We start from the raw sequence: 21,262 nt of genomic DNA on the forward strand, positions 1-21,262 counted from the left end.
AGCAGGGCATGTTAATGTAGAGAAATTCAGCAAGCAGCAGGGCACGGAATTCACACTTTCTTTACTGTTGTTGGGTAATAACATCTGAAATCTTCCCCTTAAGACTTAGAGCCCAAACATCAGCTCTTGGTGCAGTGGAACGCAGTGTTAGTAGTGTTGTGATTGCAATGTCTTTCCTCTCTGTTTCTCGAATGATTACAGTAGGAGGAACATTGTACAACTGAAATCCTAAATGCTTCTGTTCATGTGATATTCCCTTATGCATCTGAATGCTTACAGATTGAACTATTGAAGGTATCATTTAATGGAACTAATTTAATATCTATGCTTAGTTACTTATATTTATGGCTTTGGGACATAAATGGAATTTTTACAGCTTATGCTCTTGGCATTTATATATAGATTCCAACAATCAAATTTGCTACAACTTGACTTCTTTTCAGGAAGGACATATTTGGATTGTTGCAACTGTAGTAAATCTTCTACTTGAAAAAGAATGGTCATATTTGGGGTGCAAGAGATGCTCGAAGAAGATTGACAAAATTGGAAGTAAATTTTACTGCAAGAAATGTGATCGCCTTGATAGTTCTGCTACTCATAGGTTTGATAAGCTTCACTATTTACTTTGAAATAGAACTAAAGTTGCAAGTTACAAAAATAAGGACCAATTTTACTATAAAATATTAAATAAAACTAAAGTTTCAATTTCTTATTCTAAACGTGTCTTTCAGGTACAAGCTTCGAGTGCAAGTAATGGATCACACTGAACCAATATTAATAATTGTGATGATCCAATATCGGCAATTGTTGAAAGTACATATCCAGATTACTTTAACCATTCCAGTGACATTGATTACCTCCAGCAAAGAGCAATTCTTGCTCCGACTCTTGATATGGTTGAGTCGATCAATGAATATATGGTTTCACTCAATCATAGTCCTAAGAAGACATATTTGAGTTCTGATACGGCTTGTATGTCTAATCATTCTTTTTCAGCTTTGGAGCACGTACATACACCCGAATTCCTAAACAGTATTAAATGTTCTGGAATTCCAAATCACTCTATTACTTTGAAGGTTGGTGTTCCTGTGATGTTGTTGAGAAATATAGACCGGTCGTCAGGATTGTGTAATGGCACGAGGTTGATCATCACAAGACTTGGAAATCGAGTTATTGAAGCCAAGGTTTTATCGGGTAATATGGCTGGACAAAAAGTATTTATCCCGAGAATGACGTTGACGCCATCAGATGCAAGAATACCTTTTAAGTTCCAGCGAAGATAATTTCCAATTGTTGTATCTTTTGCCATGACAATTAATAAAAGTCAAGGCCAGTCATTGTCTCATGTGGGATTATTTTTGAAGAAGCCAGTATTTACTCATGGACAACTGTATGTTGCTCTTTCATGCGTGACGAGTAAAAAAGGGTTGAAGATTTTAGTTTATGATGATGATGGCCAAATAACGAATGAAGCTAGAAATGTGGTGTATAAAGAAGTTTTCCGTAATTTGGTTTGAGATGAATCTAGACATGATGGAATTATGAAGTATTTACAATAAATCAAGCAGTTGAAAAAATGGTACAACTTTTGACTTATAGGTGTCATGGCACAAATTAAAGCTATATGGACAGACTTTGTGTGATTGAGCACAAATAGTACTGTTATGTGAAAACTACATTCTCAAGCTGTGCATCCAGTGCTTGAAAAGGGACCTGCCAATGTTAATAATCAAAATTTAGAAAAGTAGATGAAACTTGAATGAGGAAATTGAAGTCGTAAGTAGATGAAAAACAGAACAATACAGTGATATTGGTGATCAACCAAAATGAATACATCTCTATTTTGTTCAACTATTCTTAAGTTCTACCATTTCATTCCTATTCACTCATGGCTTCTCTTTGAATCTCCTTTTGAATTTTAAGCATCAGCAGTAGGTAATATCTTAACAAATGCCAGAAAGTTTTCTAAATATTAGATATGCATAAGCATCAGCAGTAGGTCATGGCACCAATTAGAGCTATATGGACAGACTTTGTGTGATCGAGCACAAATAGTACTGTTATGCACTCCCTTCCTCTTTTGTTTGTCCTTGATTTGCTCTTACACATTTAGAACAAAACTTGTCTTCAGGCTGTTGTCAGCAGTTTGGGAGTGACTTATCCCTGATACAACAACTTTTTCCTGGCTGGACACGTAGTACTGTACAAGCTAAAATACAAGAAAGAAGAGCAGCAACATCCATTTAGGCTTCAATGGTGGCCAAAGAGTTACTTTCTTCAGACCCGATGGATATTTCTCATTGTATCCTTCCTATGACTCCATGTCTTAAGTCAGTCTTCAGATTTGATATCTTAGGTTATGTATCTTGATTAGACTCTATATATTGTTATGAAGTTTTGTGCTTCCTCAACTGAATGTTTACTGCTGCAGTGCTCCACTCTCCAAGAAAAAGAAAAAACCTGCATAATGTATTTTCATTGATTTTGTGCATTGTTTTCTTGTATGATCTGTTTGCAAAATGTTTGGCTAAATAAAATGAAGCTTAAATGTGAGTGGTTCATGTGATAATTGGTGTTTTCAGCACTATACTTTTCAGATATTGAAAGTTGACTTCATTTCCTAGCATCAGCAAAATAACAATTGTGATTCATATTATCTATCGCATATTGCTGTTAGCCATACACTTAAGCATGGTGAGATATTTGCCCTCTTGGCTGCTCTGTAGCTTTTACTAACCTTCTGGTCATAATCCGGGGTCTTTTATTTTTTGATGTAAGAAGTTAATGTTGTTCTCTATGTACAATTCCTTAACCGTAGCAATAGCCATAATGTTTCAGCTGGAACACATCTCATAGAGGTGTAACGAATTGTTCCAAAGGTAAATTTTCTTCAACTTTCTCTACTGCACTTATATTTATTTATTTTTCACTGCATCACCAGATGTTGGTGTGCTTATCGCTGCTGGCACTGTAGCCTTCTCAATATCAATGACGACATTATCTGATTTTCCATCCTTTTTCATCAGAAGAGGAGCAGTTTCACTGGTGACTTCATTGTCTTCAGACTTCTGTTCCTCAACTACTGAGGAAGGCTTTTTGCTTTTCTCTTTAGCCTTCACCACTGCAGCCATATGACTGCTACCTTTCTGAAACTCATTTAGTATGTCATATAGCGGCATATCAGCAGGAACACATGTAAGATGTATGAAAAATAATGATGTTAGGTTATTAGTTCATACATGCCAGCAACGATAAGCACACCAACATCTGGTGGATATAAATAAAAATTAGGGGATATTTTAGGATTTTTGATTCTTAATTTCATCTTGGTTACCCACATAAGTGATGTTGATTGCAAGACTGTATTTTTCTCCTTTCTCATGCGAATTTACTGTTTCAGTTTGTTGTAAAACTTTATCTTTCTGCTTATGATTTGCAGTTTTAGTTTTCTGCAGGTAATGAGGTGGACTTGATGTTCAGGAAATAATAGAGACTTTTTTTCTATATTTCTTTAGGAAGAAGTTGCTCTGAAGGCCTCAAATTGGACATTCAACCTTTTTGTTGTTTCTTTTAGTTTGGTAGAACTGTGGTTCATACGACATAAGCATCGCCATGTTTTCTTTGCCGATTTTGTAGAAGTTGCTGCACAATTGAGAAATTGTCTTCTTTTTCATCTAAAGATGGTAATGAATGGCTCAAGAAGATGGTAATGAATGGCTCAAGAGTCACAGTTGACACTCCAAGCATGGAGCAAATCATAGGTCCTACGATGTGTCGTAAATTCTTCACACCTCTGCTCAATAATGTGTAAGCAAGTAAGATATCCGATGATTGATCATCTTTGGTTCAATGGATGAAAGAAAAAACACATGTTCTCAGAGATTATAAATGTCTGCATGCGTCATATGGTTATAAATTCTAAAGTTGGATTATCTCCACAAAAGTTTATTAAGAACTTAAAATGACGATGCACATTGTGATTGACATATTAAGAGAATCTCACAAGGTCTCCTTCTGCTAAAATATTGTAACATAAAGATGCTCAAAGATGTGGCTTTGATTAATTTGTTCGCTAGAATAATGCATTTTAAAGCAAAGACGAAAGGTGAAAGATTTATGCCCAAAAAGTAGACTAGAGAAAAATCTGTTGAAAGATTTATGCCCAAAAAGTAGACTAGAGAAAAATCTACATAGTTCTGTAAACTAAGAAATCACCCATGTACCAGTCATGAGTTGTGCCGATCAAACCACGGTCATATACAATCTTAAGAGTGTTAGGTCCATCTTTGGATACAATTGAAATAGTTCAACAGTGGTGTAATAATACAGGAAAGATTTGGGTTTTCAGTTAGCTGAATAAATAATGAGAATGAGGCATACAAATTAGAACTAACATTACTGTTTACTTTATGTTCATTTTGCATTCTTGCATTTGTAGTGCATATTTTCACAGGCTACAGTGAACCTATGAATATCTTTATCACTTTTAATTCTTGGAATATTTCACAATTTGTCTCTCATTTCAAGAAAGTTACTACTGTCATACTACTTTCAATACAATTCAAATGACCAAATAATTAAGAGCAATATTATCATGCTAATATATTTTTTTTTATAATCCGCGCATCGCGCGGGTACGTATGCTAGTTAGTATATAATAAAAGGAGAGGCAAAAGCATATTGTTAAGACAAGTGGCATAACCACAAAAAGCCAAGTGGCATTGTTAATACAAAATAAACTACCTTTTTAACTAAACAAATCTTTTCAAATTTTGAATTAATTAGTTATTCTATTTGAATATATAGAAATCTTATAATTAGCTATAATAAAAAAAAAAAACTACCTATTCATATTGGGGAGTAGTTTCAAGTTGGAGTTTTAAAGTTATTTTAAAATAAAAAACGAAAATCTATATATAATAAAAGCAAAGGCAAAAGCATATTATTAAGACAAGTGACATAACCAAAAAAAGCCAAGTGGCATTGTTAAGACAAAATAAATTACCTTTTTAACTAGAAAAACCTTTTTAAATTTTGAATTAATTAGTTATTCTATTTGAATTAATAAATATAGATATCTTATAATTAGCAACAATAAAAAAAAACGAAAATATTAATTTAAAAAGAAACTACCTATTCAAGTTTGGAAATAGTTTCAATTTTGAGTTTTAAAATTATTTTAAAAATAAAAAACGAAAATAAAAAAATAAAAAAATTGCCAATTCAAACCTATTTAAATTTTGAATTAATTAGTTATCCTATTTGAATTAATATATATAGGTATCTTATAATTAGCAACAATAAAAAAACGAAAATTTTAATTTTAAAAAAAACTACCTATTCAAGTTGGGGAATAGTTTCAATTTGGAGTTTTAAAATTATTTTAAAATAAAAATATAAAATAAAAAAATAAAAAATTGCCAATTCAAATTGGGGTATGGTTTCAATTTGGATTTTTGAAATTATTTTAAAATAAAAAATGGAAATAAAAAAATAAAAAATGCCAATTTAAATTGAGGAGTAGTTCCTTTATAATATAGTCGTCTCTCTCTCTCTATATATGTATATCTAAAATAACTACCCATTCAAATTGGGGAGTAGTTTATAGTTGGTGTTTTAAAGTTATTTTAAAATTAAAAAACAAAAAAAAATTAAATTAGCTACAATAAAAAATGAAAAAAATTAATTAAAAAAAAACTACCTATTCAAGTTGGGGAATAGTTTCAATTTAGATTTTTAAAATTATTTTAAAATAAAAAACTAACATAAAGAAATAAAAAATTGCCAATTCAAATTGGGGTATAGTTTCAATTTGGAGTTTTAAAATTATNTGAAAACTAATCAAATAAGTATAAGAGTAGAAAGGAATGTATGAAAAGAGGGGGATGGAGATAATGTTATGATATTTATATTTTAATTAATTAAAAAAATAAAAGATAAATAAATATCACTTAAGAAAAGTATCAATAGTACTAAGTACTTGTTAATTCAATAATAAAAATAAAAAGGAACAAACGATTTATTTGATTACTATATGATGTATATCCTTTAATTTTTTATAGATTTTATTATATTTCTGCACACTATATTAAATAATAAAATACAACTAATATTTATTAAATTAATATGATATATTAGATAATAATTTTGTAAAATTAATATTCTGTCAAATTTTCGTGTATTGGGTTTTGTTACTAGTTTGAGTAAAAATGCTTTTATCCTGAAGGGACGCTATTTGTGTAACTCGGCCGTTTCAGTACTTAACGCTCTTTTGAACCGTTATCGGCCCGTCTAAGTTTATTTGCCCAACGGCTAGTTTTCTTGCTCTCATCAACGGCTATTATATTTAGCACTTTTATCATCTCCCTTCCATTTTCTCTAACATCACTCACTCTGTCCTTTCTTTTCCGTCAAAATTCCTCGTTGACACTTGGGCTCAGAAGGGCAGTTTTTCCAATTTCCATCTGAAATTTCAGTTCCTTCTTCGGCCAACTTCACCGCTGAAACCACCTCTATACGCTGCATTCAGAATTGTAAGTTCCTTTTTTTTTTTTTTTTTTTTTTTACTTTTTCTGCAAAACTAGTTTCAATATTATCCTAAATCCCTTTTTGTGTGATTTTATAATGGTTCGAATAGGAATTGTTTTATTGAGTTCGATTTGTTCATAATTGTTTGATTTTGTGCATTTTTCTCTGCTATTGATTTGATTGTTGCTCCACAGTTTGGATGACGTGCTAATTTACAATTTTCTTAATATTCTGTCATACGAGAAAACAGTAGAACTGTATTGCTTTTACTTTTAGTAAGTATGAGTTTTCAGCAGTAGAGACGAATTCAAAGCTCCTTTAATTGCCTAAATAAAGGGTTTCGTTTTCTGATTATCTCAAATCGATCGATTTATAGTGCCCCATAAATTAATCTGCCTAATTGTGCCCCCAAAGGCTAGTTTATGAAGCTCGACAGTTAATATCTGGAGGTATTTATTGAGTTTGACATCTCCCAATATTTTTTGTGTCAAAAGGTGGATTATCTGGTTTCATTTTTCTATTTTGGTCATCCCGCACTTCATGTAATTTTTCTGTGGTTCATTTGAGTGTTTTGGTCATTAACATCCTAATCTCTCATTAAGATGTATTTGGTATTTTCACTTTAACTTGATTTTACTGAGCAGCAGCACCTATATGCATGGTCACTTGATTTTTCTGATTACTGATTACTGATTACAATTTTATCCAATAGGATCAAATTGCCTCGGTTAAACAGCCGTAATGTCCTCTCTTCAGAGAAGGCAGCAACCTGTAGATGTTTCAAAGGAAAATGGAGGCGCCAGAGTACAACAACAACAAGATGTTATGCAGTCAAGAGGTGTTAAGATGTCCTCGAGGCTCGACACGCCTACGGTGACAGGTGCTGCTAGGATTGTCCCGTCTAGATATAGGCAAACTCCACAGTCCTTACTCCGTTCTAGTTCAACGAGTAATCCTGGATATGCATCAGTCACTGCTGCCGCTAAACTGTTACAGGAGGCTATTTCTACTCCTGTAAATCCTTGTTCAGTGTCGAGTGGTAATGGACCAATTGTCCATAAAAAGCTCTCCAAAGTTTCTTCGGGCAATGATGCAGATGGTTGTGCTTCTGCTGCTGCTGCTACTGAGAGTAATTCATGCCCGAATTCTCCGGTCTGCGCTCAGAGAAAGCAGCAGCAAATTAAATTTCCCAGGGAACATGGCAGCACTAGAGTACATCAGCAGCAGCTTGCAGATGTTTTGCAATCAAAAAGTAGCAAGACCTCCTCAAGACTTGACACACCTACAGTGACGGGTGCTGCTAGGATTATCCCGTCTAGATATAAGACTCCTCAGTCTTTACACCGTCACTGTCCAACCAATAATCCTGGAGGAACATTAGTCAGTGCCGCTGATAAACTATTGCGGGAGGCTACTGCTAGACCTGTGAATCCGTGTACGGTGTCTCAGGATGATGGAGCATTAGTCTCCAGAAAGCTTTCAAAAGTTTCGACTAGTCATGATGTCGATTCTGGTGCTATTGCTACTACTAAGGGAAGTTCATGCCCGAGTTCTCCAGTTTGCAACCAGATTACTAAGGGAAGTTCATGCCCGAGTTCTCCAGTTTGCAACCAGATTACTAAGGGAAGTTCAGGTCCGAGTTCTCCAGTTTGCACCCAGAGCAATAAGACGCGGACATTATCAGCGGTGAGGTCTTCTATGCCCGAGGTTGATAGATGTCTTACTGAGAGAAATAGAGACAATAATAGCAGAACATTTGATGATTGCAGTTCTTATAAACCTGCATCTTCTACTTGCGCTCGTTCACTGCATTTGCCAACAGCCAACAATGAAAATTCCTCCTCTTGGCTATCTCTCAAATCAACTGACATGTTTGCTTCCATCCCTTCTAGATCATCTTTCAAAATGGGGAGCCTTTGCTTGCCTCCACATCCAACTTCCAATAAATTGGGGCCAGATGCAAGGAAAGTGAGGAAGGGTTTCAGTGATCAGGAAGATGTGCATTCCTTGAAGTTGCTCTATAATCGTTACCTTCAATGGCGATTTGTGAATGCCAAAGCAGAGGCCTCCATGCATTCCCAAAAACAGGATAGTGAGAGAAGACTTTATTCCTTTGCACACCAGTTATCTGGTTTACGTGAAGCTGTTCACCAGAAATGCGCTGAACTTGAGTATTTGCAAAGGATCAAAACTTTATCCACTATTCTTGAAGCACAATCACCATGTCTTGAGGAATGGGCTAACCTGGAAGAGGATTACTCAACTTCTCTGTCAGGTACAACTAGTGCCTTGCGCAATTGTTCTCTAAGACTTCCTGTCAGCACAGAAGTTCAGGTTAATACAAGAGAGTTAGGAGAGGCTCTTAATTCATCTACAAAGGTGATGGAAATGATCAGTTTGCAGATTCAGAACTTTATGCAAAAGGCAGAAGAAACAGAAAGTTTAATATCTGAACTAGCTAGAGTGAGTGGTGTAGAGAGAGCTCTTGTTGAGGAATGTGGGGATTTATTGTTGAAGACATATATCTCACAGGTGACAGAATGGAGTTTAAGGGGACAGATGATTCAAATGCGGAGAGACAACCTTTATCAAGTTCAGAAAGAATGAAGATTCTCAAGGGCGGCTCCACCCCCAGGCCAATAAAGCTCTTGCTTTTGGCCCCAAAAATTCAAAGGCCTTTATTGGATATAAAATTTGATTCAAATAATTACTACTGTTCTTATTAATGATAAGAAAATCTTCTGAAGCATTTGTTGTTGTCAGCTTGTTACCGATCATTAATCACATAATCCTTAAGTTATATTGTTTTTTAGGGATTTCATTTTGGTAATTATGGATGAAAGTGTAGATTCTTGAGATAATTTATTAAGGCATTCTACCAAATATTGTCGGAAAAAGTTACCAGTGATAGACAACATTCAGAAACCAAAATTCATCTATTAACATACTACCAAATATAGTCGGAAAAAGTTACCAATGATAGACAACATTCAACAAACTAAATTTATTGAAAACACATGTATGGGGCAATATACAAAATTTGAGGAAGATTGGAAGTTATTTGGACTGGTTTGGAGTCAAAATTTATTACTAATGATATACAACATCCAAAAAAACTAGGCAAAAAGATTTTTCTCAATAGTGGTTGGAATATGTTGAAAACATATAGAGGAGGGCAATATATGTGTTTTGAGGAAGATTAGATGCAATTTGGACTGTTTGGAGTCAAAATTCGTAATTGAATTCGAGTTTAAATTTTTTTCTGCAATACATGTATATACGCAGGTATATATGGATATACACGATATACACAGTTGATAATACATGATATACACAAATAATACATGGAGAAATACATCTCATCTTCTTTCATGTTCATCTTCTATTTCGTATTTGGCTTAATTTCAATTCAAACCAGCTCAAATCTTCATTGAATTGTTCAAAATTGAGATTCAAACTCCTTGATATGTATCCAGTTTATTCCAACAACACCCACTAGAAACAAATTCCAACTCCAGAAACCAAAATTTTCAAATTCAAGCTTAAGTGAGTCAACATCTTTCGATAGAGTTTTAAGACTAGTGTTGATTAGTTTTTTCAATATCGATTATATGCGATAATTTCTTAATTGTTCGGGGAAAAAAAATTAAAAAAGAAAGGTACGAAGGGACTTAATGTTTTATTTCGAATTATTTCTTTAACACCTCTATGCTAATTCGTTACTGGGATATCGGAAAGGTTATTTAGAGATTGTTTAATCCAAACTGTGGTAAACCGAATAAGCAAGCCATCTGTTCATTTTATATTAGATGAAATTCATTTGTTTCCTCTATGTACGAGGTTTGTAATGCCATGATAGATATTTATTTGATCAAATCTTCTATTTCTATTGATTGGTCGTTCCATTTGTTGTGCACAAAGTATGTGCTTCAGAAATTAATTCCCAACAAAAAGACTGGTGATTTGAGATGATAAATTCTCTTATGCTCGTTTGGTACACGGGATAAGAATAATAATCCCGGGTTAAAATTTGAGATTAAATTTATTTCGTATTTAGTTTGTTTGGAGCATTAGTGAATCTCGGGATAACTTTTACACTAAAATAGTAGGATTAATTATCCCATATAGAAAGTGGAATAACTAATCCCATGAGGTATCCCACCATTGTACCAAACGACCCCTAAAGAACATTCTTGATGGGATAATACAGGAAAAGACAAGTTATTGTGCTCTTGTCATTTGGTACGAGCTTATCTCGTTTGGGATAAGGATAATTAATCCCGGAATTAAATTTAAGATGAGCTTATCACATGTTTAGTTGGGATAAAATTATGGTATAACTAATCTCGGAATAATTACTTATGTGATTATTTGTTTCCCAACCAAACGGCCCATTAATGGTTCCTTATCAATATTCAATAATAAGTGATGTTGTTCTTCTTCTGAACAAATTGGTTGCGTGAGGGAGATAGACTAAAGAGAATGAGAAGCATATAAATAGATAATTGGGTTAATATTTGCAGCATTTTTTATGAGAATTGGCTAGTATTTGGTAGTAGTTTTTACGAATTGGCTAATACTAATAGTATTTTTGCTCTAAAATGCAAAATTAGATAGTCACTTCATGCTTCTTTCCTCTCATTCACTAAAATTTAATTGAATTATCTTTCTACAACTTTCACTTTGTAAAGTTTTTCCCTTTACGGGCTCAATAGACTCGTTTCAAGATAATTAGAATCACAACACACTCCATACTGGTATTAAAAATGTTAGGAGAAACCATAGTAATAATAAATAAACGATCAACTAAAGATTACTAATAAAAAATATTATTATTTTATGCATTTATTATACGACCTTATTAATTAAATAAAATTATTTAATCCTGACAATAACAAAAATATCATTATTTTCTGTATTTATTATTTAACCTTATTAATTAAATAATTATATTATGTATTTATTATTTGAGCTTATTAATTAAATTAAATTATTTTCTTAATGGTAATAGGAATACAGTAAATATCTTCTTAAAGTTTTAATTCAATTTCTTAAGTATTTAATATAATAACTTAGTTAATGCTAAACTAGGGTAATGCTCCAATAATAAACAAAATAAATAGCTTGCTTTATAAAAAGTCGCAGGGGTTCAGTTTTTGGCTTGGCAAAATCTAATAAAATCTCTCCACATCCTTTCCAAGATTCCAACTCCTCGTTTTCTCTTTCCCTTATATAGTAAGTATATATAAAGCATCTTCGGTCGATGAAACCCCTCTCTTTCTTCCCAATCCGATTTTAACAGATCGGAGATTTTCAAGTGTATGTTAAGATCTTACGAGACGCTAGGACGGCTGACGGCGACGGAGACGGCGACGGCGCATTGGAGGAGAGCAGAGTTCAGGGAGAACTGAGAGATGACGCGATTCCAAGTGGGTGGGAAAGTGGTGGAGAGTGTGGATTTGCTGAAAAAGAGACACTGGTCCTGGCGTTTCGATGTTTGGCCCTTCTTTATTCTCTACGGCGTTTGGCTCCTAACTATAGTACCTAGTTTAGACATTGCCGATGCCTTCATAGTTCTTGGTGCCCTTGTTGCCTTTCATGTTCTCGTCTTCCTCTTCACTGTTTGGTCCGTTGATTTCAAGCGCTTTGTTCACTATTCCAAGGTATTGTTAGTATTTGTTTACTTGTTGCTACTTGAATTCGTGGCACACTCCTCACTGGGACTGTGAGAGTGTTAATTGTACTGATTTAAAGTGAAGTTAAGTATTTTAAAGCAAAATCAAAACAAATTAATGGGAAAAGTCTAATTTTGATCATGTTGTTGAAGTTGGAAGTGAGAAATTGGGAACAATTTTGACTATCTCCGTTTTGTTATTATTTTGTTTTGTTATATTGCCAGATTTGCCACTACCTTTTTCTACTATATGGGCCTTGCGAATTAGTGCAACACTTTGGCGGGCTGAACTAGAAATAGGAGGGAATCAACTTCAGCTAGAACATTTTAAAATGTTCTAATTGATCTTTTGTATACCTATTAAGGATGAACCTTGACCTGAATGCAAAATGACATTACAAGTTAAGCCTGCATAGGAGACTGAAGTATGGAACAGTTTAAGCCTGCATATGTAATTACATCTATGTGTGTGACCTAGAAGTGGGATCCACACATTACTTTGGTTTCCAACTGACGGTACCATCTCTATGCATCACTTAAAGTGGAACTGCTTTTCTCCTCCAGCCACTTTTGTATTGAAAAAAGAGCTGAAGCTGAATTAGGGACATGCACAATTCAATAGTGCCTTTTGTTCTTATGTTTTCGGTCAGATATCTCATTGATGGTAAGAATTATGTCAAAGTAAGAGTCTGTAGGCACTCATGTGTTTGCTTAACTTTTTCTTCACTTGATTACCAACTTTTGTCAATTTTATCCTTGTGGGAGGGGGATCGGTTGCTTGTGTCTTAAGTAAAATATCTCCCCATTTATGAAATTCAGAATATGAATTTGTTGCTTATGGTTATACTTATTCATGCTGTCCTACTTGTTAAGAATTCTGAAATTATATTTGGGATGGCCTATGCAGTCCCTTCTCTATGAACAGATTTTTCTTTTTAATAGAGAGTGCATTTGTTTGTTGCTTCGACACCAAATTTAGGACCTATTTCGTCAATTGGAATCTTGACCAGCTAGTTTTATGGTTTACATTATCTGTAATGTTAGTGATTTGTAATTGTGCTACCCAAGGGGGCTAGACTTCTTGGCTTCCCCAGTTCTCTTTGTTAAGTCTTTGGGTACACTAAGAGCGACGTGGATTTTGAATTTGTACTCTTGGGTGATACTGGCTGAGCTGCAAGGCTTGTGGAACAGTAGTGTGCTATTTGATTATTGTATATCGTGATTTCCCAGAGATGAGGTTCGTATTGCAGAGAGTTCCGTGAAAATATGAACCTTATTTTATCCTTTTTTTCTGGACAGGTGGATGACATACATCGAGCAGATTCTTGTAAAGTCACTCCAGCTAAGTTCTCTGGAAGTAAAGAAGTTGTGCCTCTTCACTTTCGAAAGGTGCGTATGCCTTATCCTTTTTTTTCTTGTTTTTTTGGAGAGGGTTTGTTAGATGTATTCTTTATGTTTTTTCTTCTTATTTTGGTAGCTATACTTAACTAATTGGACTATGACTTGCCAAGTATTGAAAAAAAAGGTAGAAAGAAGGCTCAAACTCTATCAGATTGTGTTTTTTTTTGATAAAGAAGTGAACCCTATGTAACATGTTAGCTTTTATTGTCTCCTTTACCTTTTGCTTTCTTTACGGTTGTGATGATGGCGTACTCCATTTCCGACATATGAAAGGAGATACTTTCTTTGTTGCAAGATCCTAATTAGCCTGCTCTTGTAGGGTGGTGATCCATTGAAAAATCTAGTGTTCTCAAGCTCTGTACTGCTTCAAAGTTTTGAAGCTTCAAACTGTTTTTCCTGTTCTCAGTCAATGAGGAAAAGGAAAAAAAGAAAGACTCTTTATATTATCTCCTCATGTGTCAAAATGTTTCTCTGTGTATGCAGTTGGCTGGTTCTTCGTCCTCTGAGGATCTGGAGGAGATTTATTTTGATTTTAGGAAGCAACGGTACATCTATTCAAAGGAGAAAGGAACTTTCAGCAAACTTTCGTATCCTTCAAAAGAGACGTTTGGATACTACCTTAAGAATACTGGCCATGGAACTGAAGCTAAAATTGTTGCTGCAACTGAGAAGTGGGGCCGGAACGTGTGAGTTTTCCCTCTTTTCTATGCCATTCCCCTTGGCAGACCATATCCTATCCTTTCTCGAGCATTCTTCACATATATCATTTATAGTATTTACAACAACATTATGTGGTTCTCCTGCAGTGCCCCTCTGGCTCCCCCCACCCTTGGCGCGCGTGCGAAAGAGAAAAAATATAAGGCAGGAAAAGAAAGAGGAAATACAATGAAATAAAACATTAAAGAAACAGAGAACCCAGTTCCTCTAAAGCTTACAGAAAAACCATTATCCTCTCTGATTTGAGTCTCTTTAACTGCTATTCATGGGGTATGTGGATGGTCCTGCTCCAGGTCTTGCTTTAACCTGTGATGCCATCTGCATAGGTCCAAAACGGGTGCTGGTCATATTTTATGATGTCTGAACAATAAGTTTGACTTAGAATGGAAATCTGCTTTTATATTCTAATCTTATATTTGTTTGTTGAAATGTAAATATAAGAGTTTTTTCTTAATTTATAGAAAAGAAATGCCTGAGGCTGTAAATTTTATTTGGAGTCATACACTAAGGCAGTAGACTCACAAACTCTTCAATACTACAGATTGTAATAACTTTTTGGACAGAACTAAAAAATTGTTTTAACTCTAATTGATCGCTTATCTTGTTTCCCTTCTTTTATTAGGTAAATGTAATCAAATTAATATTGTTATTTGTTTAATTACCATTGCCAGCTTGTTGATTTCTAATGCAAGTTCGATGAACTAATTGTGCTTTGCTTTCCTGACCTTGTAGGTTCGAATATCCTCAGCCAACATTTCAGAAATTAATGAAAGAGCAGGTCATGGAGCCTTTCTTTGTATTCCAGGTTTGTTCTGATTGAAATCATTTATCAATTGATTGTTTTCCTACTGCAGTCACTGCCCTATGGTGTATTCTGCTTTCAATATGTTCTAATAGTGCTCATTACATGCCAGGTCTTTTGTGTGGGTTTATGGTGCTTAGATGAATACTGGTATTACAGTTTGTTCACACTCTTTATGCTGTTTATGTTTGAATCAACAATGGCTAAGAGCCGGTTGAAGACCCTATCTGAATTAAGACGCGTAAGAGTTGACACCCAGACCTTGATGGTGTATCGCTGTGGAAAGTATGTCAAGACAAGGATTGCTCCCTATAGTATATTGTTTTTCACATTTATTGCAATTCTTAAATCAATAGGTATGCATGTTCTTCGTCTGAGTGTTAAGAGATGTTCATGGTAGGTGGGTGAAACTCTCTGGCACTGAACTGTTACCTGGAGATGTTGTGTCTATCGGGCGTTCTGTTGGTCAAAATGGAGAAGACAAGTCTGTACCTGCTGACATGCTTCTGCTAGCTGGAACTGCTATTGTGAATGAAGCCATTCTGACAGGCGAATCTACTCCACAGTGGAAGGTATTCTTCCTGTTCTGTTCTCTGTTTGCTGTTTTTTATCTACAAGTAAATAAAGCTGTGCTGTATCTATTTCTTTTTCTTAGACAAGATGCTGTTACTGTTATTGGTGACAAACTGCTCTTGCAGACGACATTCATCAATTTTCTCATATTTACTTTTCAAAGGTATCAAAAGGGCATCTATAGTAAAATTTTGTATATCTCGTGTCACTGTTAAGGGACATTGACATTTCAATCAGATTTGGGTGTGATAATCGTTCTTTGGATAAATTGATTGGGAGGGACAATGCCAACTTTATACCCGTTTTCCCAATATATTGAGAAAATGACTTGTAGATTTCGGCTGAACTTGCTTTGCCTCCACGTTTGCACATTTTCAGCTTCCATTGTCTAATTGATGTAGCGATCCTTCTCTCGGACTTCAATGCTTTTCTTGTCAGCTAGAAATCGACGCTAGGACCACCCCTAGTGCTTAGTTTAAGTGGCAAAGGTTGAGGGACTTGTGACATAGGTCACATGTTTGAGCCCTATGCAATGCAAACTAAGCCTGGGTATTCAACCGAAGAAGAGTAGAGGCCGAGGCCCATTATCCCCGAGTTCGGAGGCTGCGGTTGGTCCTAAGGTTGGCCTCAGACGCCTTTTTCGGTCAAAAAAGGAGGAGGAGGAATTGATGCTAGGACCAGCTATTGCTGCACAAGGCCCTTTTCAATGATGAACTTTCAGTTATTGAATTTAAGGGGGTGGGGATGGCGGAATGATTGGTGTCTAAGTTCGTCAAGCAACATGTGGCACTCATGCTTCTAAGCCTTTCTTATATGCTGGGTGTATAACTTTTAGTTGTAATCGTTCCCTCTTTATTCGTACAGGTTTCAATCATGGCTAGAGGAACAGGGGAGACATTGTCTGCTAGGCGAGATAAAGCCCATGTACTTTTCGGTGGAACCAAAATTTTGCAGCATACGGCCGATAAGGTTGTCAATGGTCGATAACTCTTTTTTCGTAATGTTTAGTTGCTTCTAGAATTAATCCATTTATTATATCCTTTTCCTTTTTTGTCTTCCTTTGGTTGTCATCATGAGTAGACCTATTCAATGAAGACCCCTGATGGTGGATGCTTGGCTGTTGTTCTACGAACTGGATTTGAAACAAGTCAAGGCAAACTTATGCGGACTATTTTATTTTCAACGGAGAGGGTAAATGCTGTTCTACAATCTGCTTCCCTGGATTAGCAATATTTTTTGGTGTTTTCTACAAGATGATGCTGGCACTGGATTTTCAAAGTACCATGATATCTATATTACTTTTTGTAGGTTACTGCTAACAGCTGGGAAAGTGGTCTTTTTATTCTTTTCTTAGTCGTATTTGCATTAATAGCAGCCGGCTATGTTCTTAAAAAGGTACTGTCTTGGTTCTGTGTTTCCTCATTTTTCTGTCTCTTTGAAATCACTGTGGAAAGTAACTCAATGGTCTTTAATAACTGACCATGCTTCTAGAGTGGAATGAAATTGTGTTGTGGAATGCTAATTTATTTTCCTTCTTCTTTTTGGCTGTGCTCTCGTACAGGGGCTCGAGGACCCAACAAGAAGTAAATACAAACTGTTTCTGAGTTGTTCATTGATAATTACTTCTGTTATCCCTCCCGAGCTGCCAATGGAGTTATCAATAGCTGTTAATACATCTTTAATTGCTCTAGCACGACGAGGGATATTCTGTACAGAACCTTTTCGGATTCCATTTGCTGGGAAGGTGAGTTTTGCCGTCTAACAGTATTCATAGTTGATAGTTTTTCTCTGTTTGTAATCCTTAACCTTTTGGGCAGGGAATAATTCGAGGGTCTTGCCGGGTTGCATGCTTTCTCTCCTCTATTTTCTTCATGTTTTGGGTAGGAGTTGGTGGTTCTGTGTTTCATCAACATAATGCAAATCCAGAGAAACACCTGCTATTAGATTGTACTCACTTGACTTGCTTAGGGTACTGCAAGACCAACCTTTACAATAGAAAAATTAACGGCGGATTTTTTGCCTTGTCATAAAAAAGTTAAAGAAATAAATAAAAGTTAAGGATGGAGTTCTAAGGTCCCTATTGGGTTGGATAATATCATGACCTGTATTATTAAAAGACATCACTTCATTGGTAAAGCCATGCGCTTCAACTAATGACGCACAAAGGGATTCCAATGAGAAATGGTTTGATTCCTTGAATCTCAACTTTGAGTGGTTGGATTAGTATCGACATTATTGCATACGGGATGTTGAAATAATTATTCTAATTGAAGTTGATTATTAAAATACTAAATTCATATATATATATATACGTGTGTGTGCGCGCGCGCGCGCGCTTGCATGCAAATTGGTACTTTTAGTTTTCCGCCTCATTGAGAAGAAGCGTGCTGTTCGCTTCTCGCTTTTTCCTTCAAGGATCTTGTTCTTTCTTTCCCACCGCTTTTCGCTTATAAAAACACCGATCATGGCAACATTCCGGCGTGTAAAGAAAATAGACCTTAGGCCTAATTCCAAAATCTTGCTCATGAGGTGAGGATTACCTAAGACCATAAAAAATAAGAGCCAACCTATCCCCTCAGCTAATGTGAGACATTCTAACACATCTGGAGCATGGATACCATGAACAGTGGTGACTCTGGTGCTGTTTTTGGTTTAACCAATGTTGGGCATGCTATATTGTCCAAGCTCCAGATTTTCAACTCTAGGCATGGAGGGGAGTGTAAGAATGTCCCACGATTAGTTGAAGGAAAATGGACTATTGTCTTCTTATATGGTCTTGGGCAGTTCTCACCTATGAACTGTCTTCTCTCTACATACTATATTGCTTTTGGCTTCTCTCTATCAACTTACATGGTCGAGCCGCTCTGGGCTTCTCTCATCTCTCTCAATTCGTCCCATCGAGCCACTAATTTTTCTTCAGGTCCTCTTCTTAGCTTGTTGAGTCGTGTCTCTCTCTCACACACACATGACACAACTCCAGGCCCAATCCTCAGCCTATTGAGCTGCACTCTTGCTTCAGGCACAATCTTCAGTCTGCTGAGGCTAATCTCTCTCTCTCTCTTTCTCTCTCTCTATACATCAGGTGAACTCTTCAATCTTCTAGAAAAAGACATAAAATATGCAAAAGGTCTACAATCCAACATAAACTCTAGAACTTGGTTGCACTTGCGAGAGGTTGTTAGAGAATATCTTGTCCCTCATTGGTTGGGCAAGGATTTCATGAGATTTATAATGTACTAGGCTGCTCCACCCCTCAGTTTCTTTCTCATTGTGCTTTCCTTGTCTTATATGAGATTCCGGCATTGGCCACAAGTTTGTGTTTTAAGCATTTTGAAATCCACTAGTAGCATTTTGATTGTTCAGTGTATGTTCTTTTCAATACTTTGTTTGGATTAAAGACTCTAATTTTCTTCTGTGTTTTGGTTTTTACTCTTTTGTTTTCTCTCTTTGCAGGTTGATATTTGTTGTTTCGATAAGACTGGAACCTTAACATCCGATGACATGGTATGGCAGTCATATATTCTTCTATGCTACCTTAGTTGCTGAGCCCTTTATATTTGATTTCTTTGATCTTCCAATTTTCAGGAGTTCTCAGGGGTTGGTGGACTGACTGACAGTGAGGACTTAGAAAAAGAAATGACTAAAGTTCCAACTCGTACGCAGGAAATTCTTGCTTCTTGTCATTCTTTGGTTTTTGTGGACAATAAGCTGGTAATTAATTTTGCTTCATAGTTTTGTCCCTGAACCTATACTATATTATTTGGTCTACCAACGTAAGAACGACGTCGATTTTGTTTCTTCACTACTTCTTCCTTTTGGTTGGTGAAGAGTGGTAGGCCCACTGGTGTCTAACCTACATGTGTCACATATGTTTGCTTATGTTGTATGTCATTTGCTTTGATATAATAGTCACTGAGATAACACTTTTTGTTTTGACCTCTTTCATGTATTTTAAATTAGCCATTTGATGAGGTTTCCTCTATTCAATTATTGATTGTCTTAAAAAGTGGGTATAAAACTTAGAATTTGTCTCAGAGAAATAATATTTTGTAAAGACATTGACTGTGGTGTTCATGTATAATAAGGTTTTGTTTACCTATTAAAAAGAAGAAATAATTGAATCCTGGTTTATTTTTTTTAATTTTTTTGATATACAGTATTCACTACTGTATATGATTTGCATCCCCATAGTTTATAGTGTAATTTTGTCAGATTGTCAGAAGGAAGGAAAAAGTAAAATAAATCTTTCATTTGCTTGGTGCTGGGTTGTTACTGCTTTCTTTTTGCTTCTCCACTACCATATATCTTTTTCAAAACTGCTGTGATTTTGCTTTCGTTGAGCCAAGGGTCTATCGGAAACAACCTCTCTACCTTCACAAGGTAAGGGTAAGATGGTACACACTACCCTCCCAGACCCCACTTGTGGGATTACACTGGGTATGTTGTTGTTGTTACTTGGTGTGGGGTTTTATTTGGTGTTTATATGCCCTCAATATTAGCATTAGAAACATCCTCACTTTGATGACCATTGCTGTTGCGTTGGCCACTTGTTGCTTTTATTGTTGCAGCACCATATAAGCAAACGACCTTATTTGTTGCTGGAACTGTGGGTTTAAGCTTTATCATTGAGACTTTTACGCCTTTCTCTGTTTTCAACGTCCTTTTTCCTTGTAGGTGGGTGATCCTCTTGAGAAGGCTGCGCTTAAAGGGATTGATTGGGGATATAAATCAGATGAAAAAGCCATGCCAAAAAAGTAAGCTTTGCCCGGATGTCATTTTCCTACTTCTATTAAAAGAGAGTAGTTCTGGCCTCAAATGTCTACTGTTGATCCTTGTTGCCGCAGTTATTCCTTTCCTTGTATCTCATCTTTCTTTGCTTGTCCATTTGTGCCTATGTATTATATTTTTATTTTCCAAGTTAAGAGTTCTTATGTTAAGGGATAAACAATTACGCAAGTCTATAAGTCAATATTTGACTTATTTTGGTAGAAGAAGGTGAATGTGTTTGAAGATTTTTTTTGAGAAGGGAGTTTGAAGATCTTTTTTTGTTGTTTTAATGTTCCATGACGAAATATATAGTCGGAGAATCCAACTTCCATTGCCTGGTAGTCTATAAGTCAATATTTGACTTATTTTGGTAGAAGAAGGTGAATGTGTTTGAAGATTTTTTTTTGAGAAGGGAGTTTGAAGATCTTTTTTTGTTGTTTTAATGTTCCATGACGAAATATATAGTCGGAGAATCCAACTTCCATTGCCTGGTAGTTTTTAATACACTACCTCTATTAGTTCCACATTATTCTTTTGTTTTCACAATTCTGAGGTAACCGTAACCTTTCCAAAAAGTAAATGGTCCGTTTCTGTATTGGAACCGAATCAACTCAAAAGTTTATATTCGTCAAATCGTTGACAATGATACTAGCTCCAATGCGTTTCACCTTTGTTTGTGATGTAGAAGACTTCATTTGTTATGCTAATGTTAGAATCAGTTTAGCTGGATTGATAACTCCGTAGGACCATAAGCTGTTTTGCTCATTTTTTGCTTTTCATCATCTCTACAGGTTCCCCCC

General features: G+C 35.5%; 2 protein-coding genes and 1 pseudogene across 2 annotated transcripts in view; all 3 read left to right on the plus strand.

Annotated features, from left to right (window-relative positions):
- Positions 1–782: 782 nt before the first annotated feature.
- On the plus strand, positions 783–1,626 carry LOC109218634 (annotated as a pseudogene).
- A 4,717-nt stretch (positions 1,627–6,343) lies between these two features.
- Positions 6,344–9,328, plus strand: LOC109218641 (protein SNOWY COTYLEDON 3-like). The gene is made up of 2 exons (XM_019383014.1): positions 6,344–6,533; positions 7,241–9,328. The coding sequence occupies exon 2, from the start codon at positions 7,270–7,272 to the stop codon at positions 9,133–9,135; it is 1,866 nt and encodes a 621-aa protein (XP_019238559.1). The 5' UTR covers positions 6,344–6,533; positions 7,241–7,269; the 3' UTR covers positions 9,136–9,328.
- Positions 9,329–11,683: 2,355 nt separating this feature from the next.
- Positions 11,684–21,262, plus strand: part of LOC109218636 (probable manganese-transporting ATPase PDR2) — a 22,787-nt gene continuing 13,208 nt past the window's right edge. Inside the window, exons 1-13 of the mRNA XM_019383006.1 lie at positions 11,684–12,191; positions 13,502–13,591; positions 14,087–14,289; positions 15,053–15,125; positions 15,235–15,407; positions 15,523–15,694; positions 16,560–16,664; positions 16,776–16,886; positions 17,004–17,090; positions 17,257–17,439; positions 19,149–19,199; positions 19,281–19,406; positions 20,370–20,449. Coding sequence (XP_019238551.1) covers positions 11,943–12,191; positions 13,502–13,591; positions 14,087–14,289; positions 15,053–15,125; positions 15,235–15,407; positions 15,523–15,694; positions 16,560–16,664; positions 16,776–16,886; positions 17,004–17,090; positions 17,257–17,439; positions 19,149–19,199; positions 19,281–19,406; positions 20,370–20,449 — 1,703 coding nt within the window. The 5' untranslated portion in view covers positions 11,684–11,942. The remainder of the gene's footprint in view (positions 12,192–13,501; positions 13,592–14,086; positions 14,290–15,052; positions 15,126–15,234; positions 15,408–15,522; positions 15,695–16,559; positions 16,665–16,775; positions 16,887–17,003; positions 17,091–17,256; positions 17,440–19,148; positions 19,200–19,280; positions 19,407–20,369; positions 20,450–21,262) is intronic.

Source organism: Nicotiana attenuata, unplaced genomic scaffold (assembly GCF_001879085.1).
Source record: "Nicotiana attenuata strain UT unplaced genomic scaffold, NIATTr2, whole genome shotgun sequence".
NCBI lineage: Eukaryota > Viridiplantae > Streptophyta > Magnoliopsida > Solanales > Solanaceae > Nicotiana > Nicotiana attenuata.

What these genes read in the sequence shown, in the direction of transcription:
- LOC109218641 (XM_019383014.1), top strand. Translation starts at nt 7,270, where the DNA reads ATGTCCTCTCTTCAGAGAAGGCAGCAACCTGTAGATGTTTCAAAGGAA.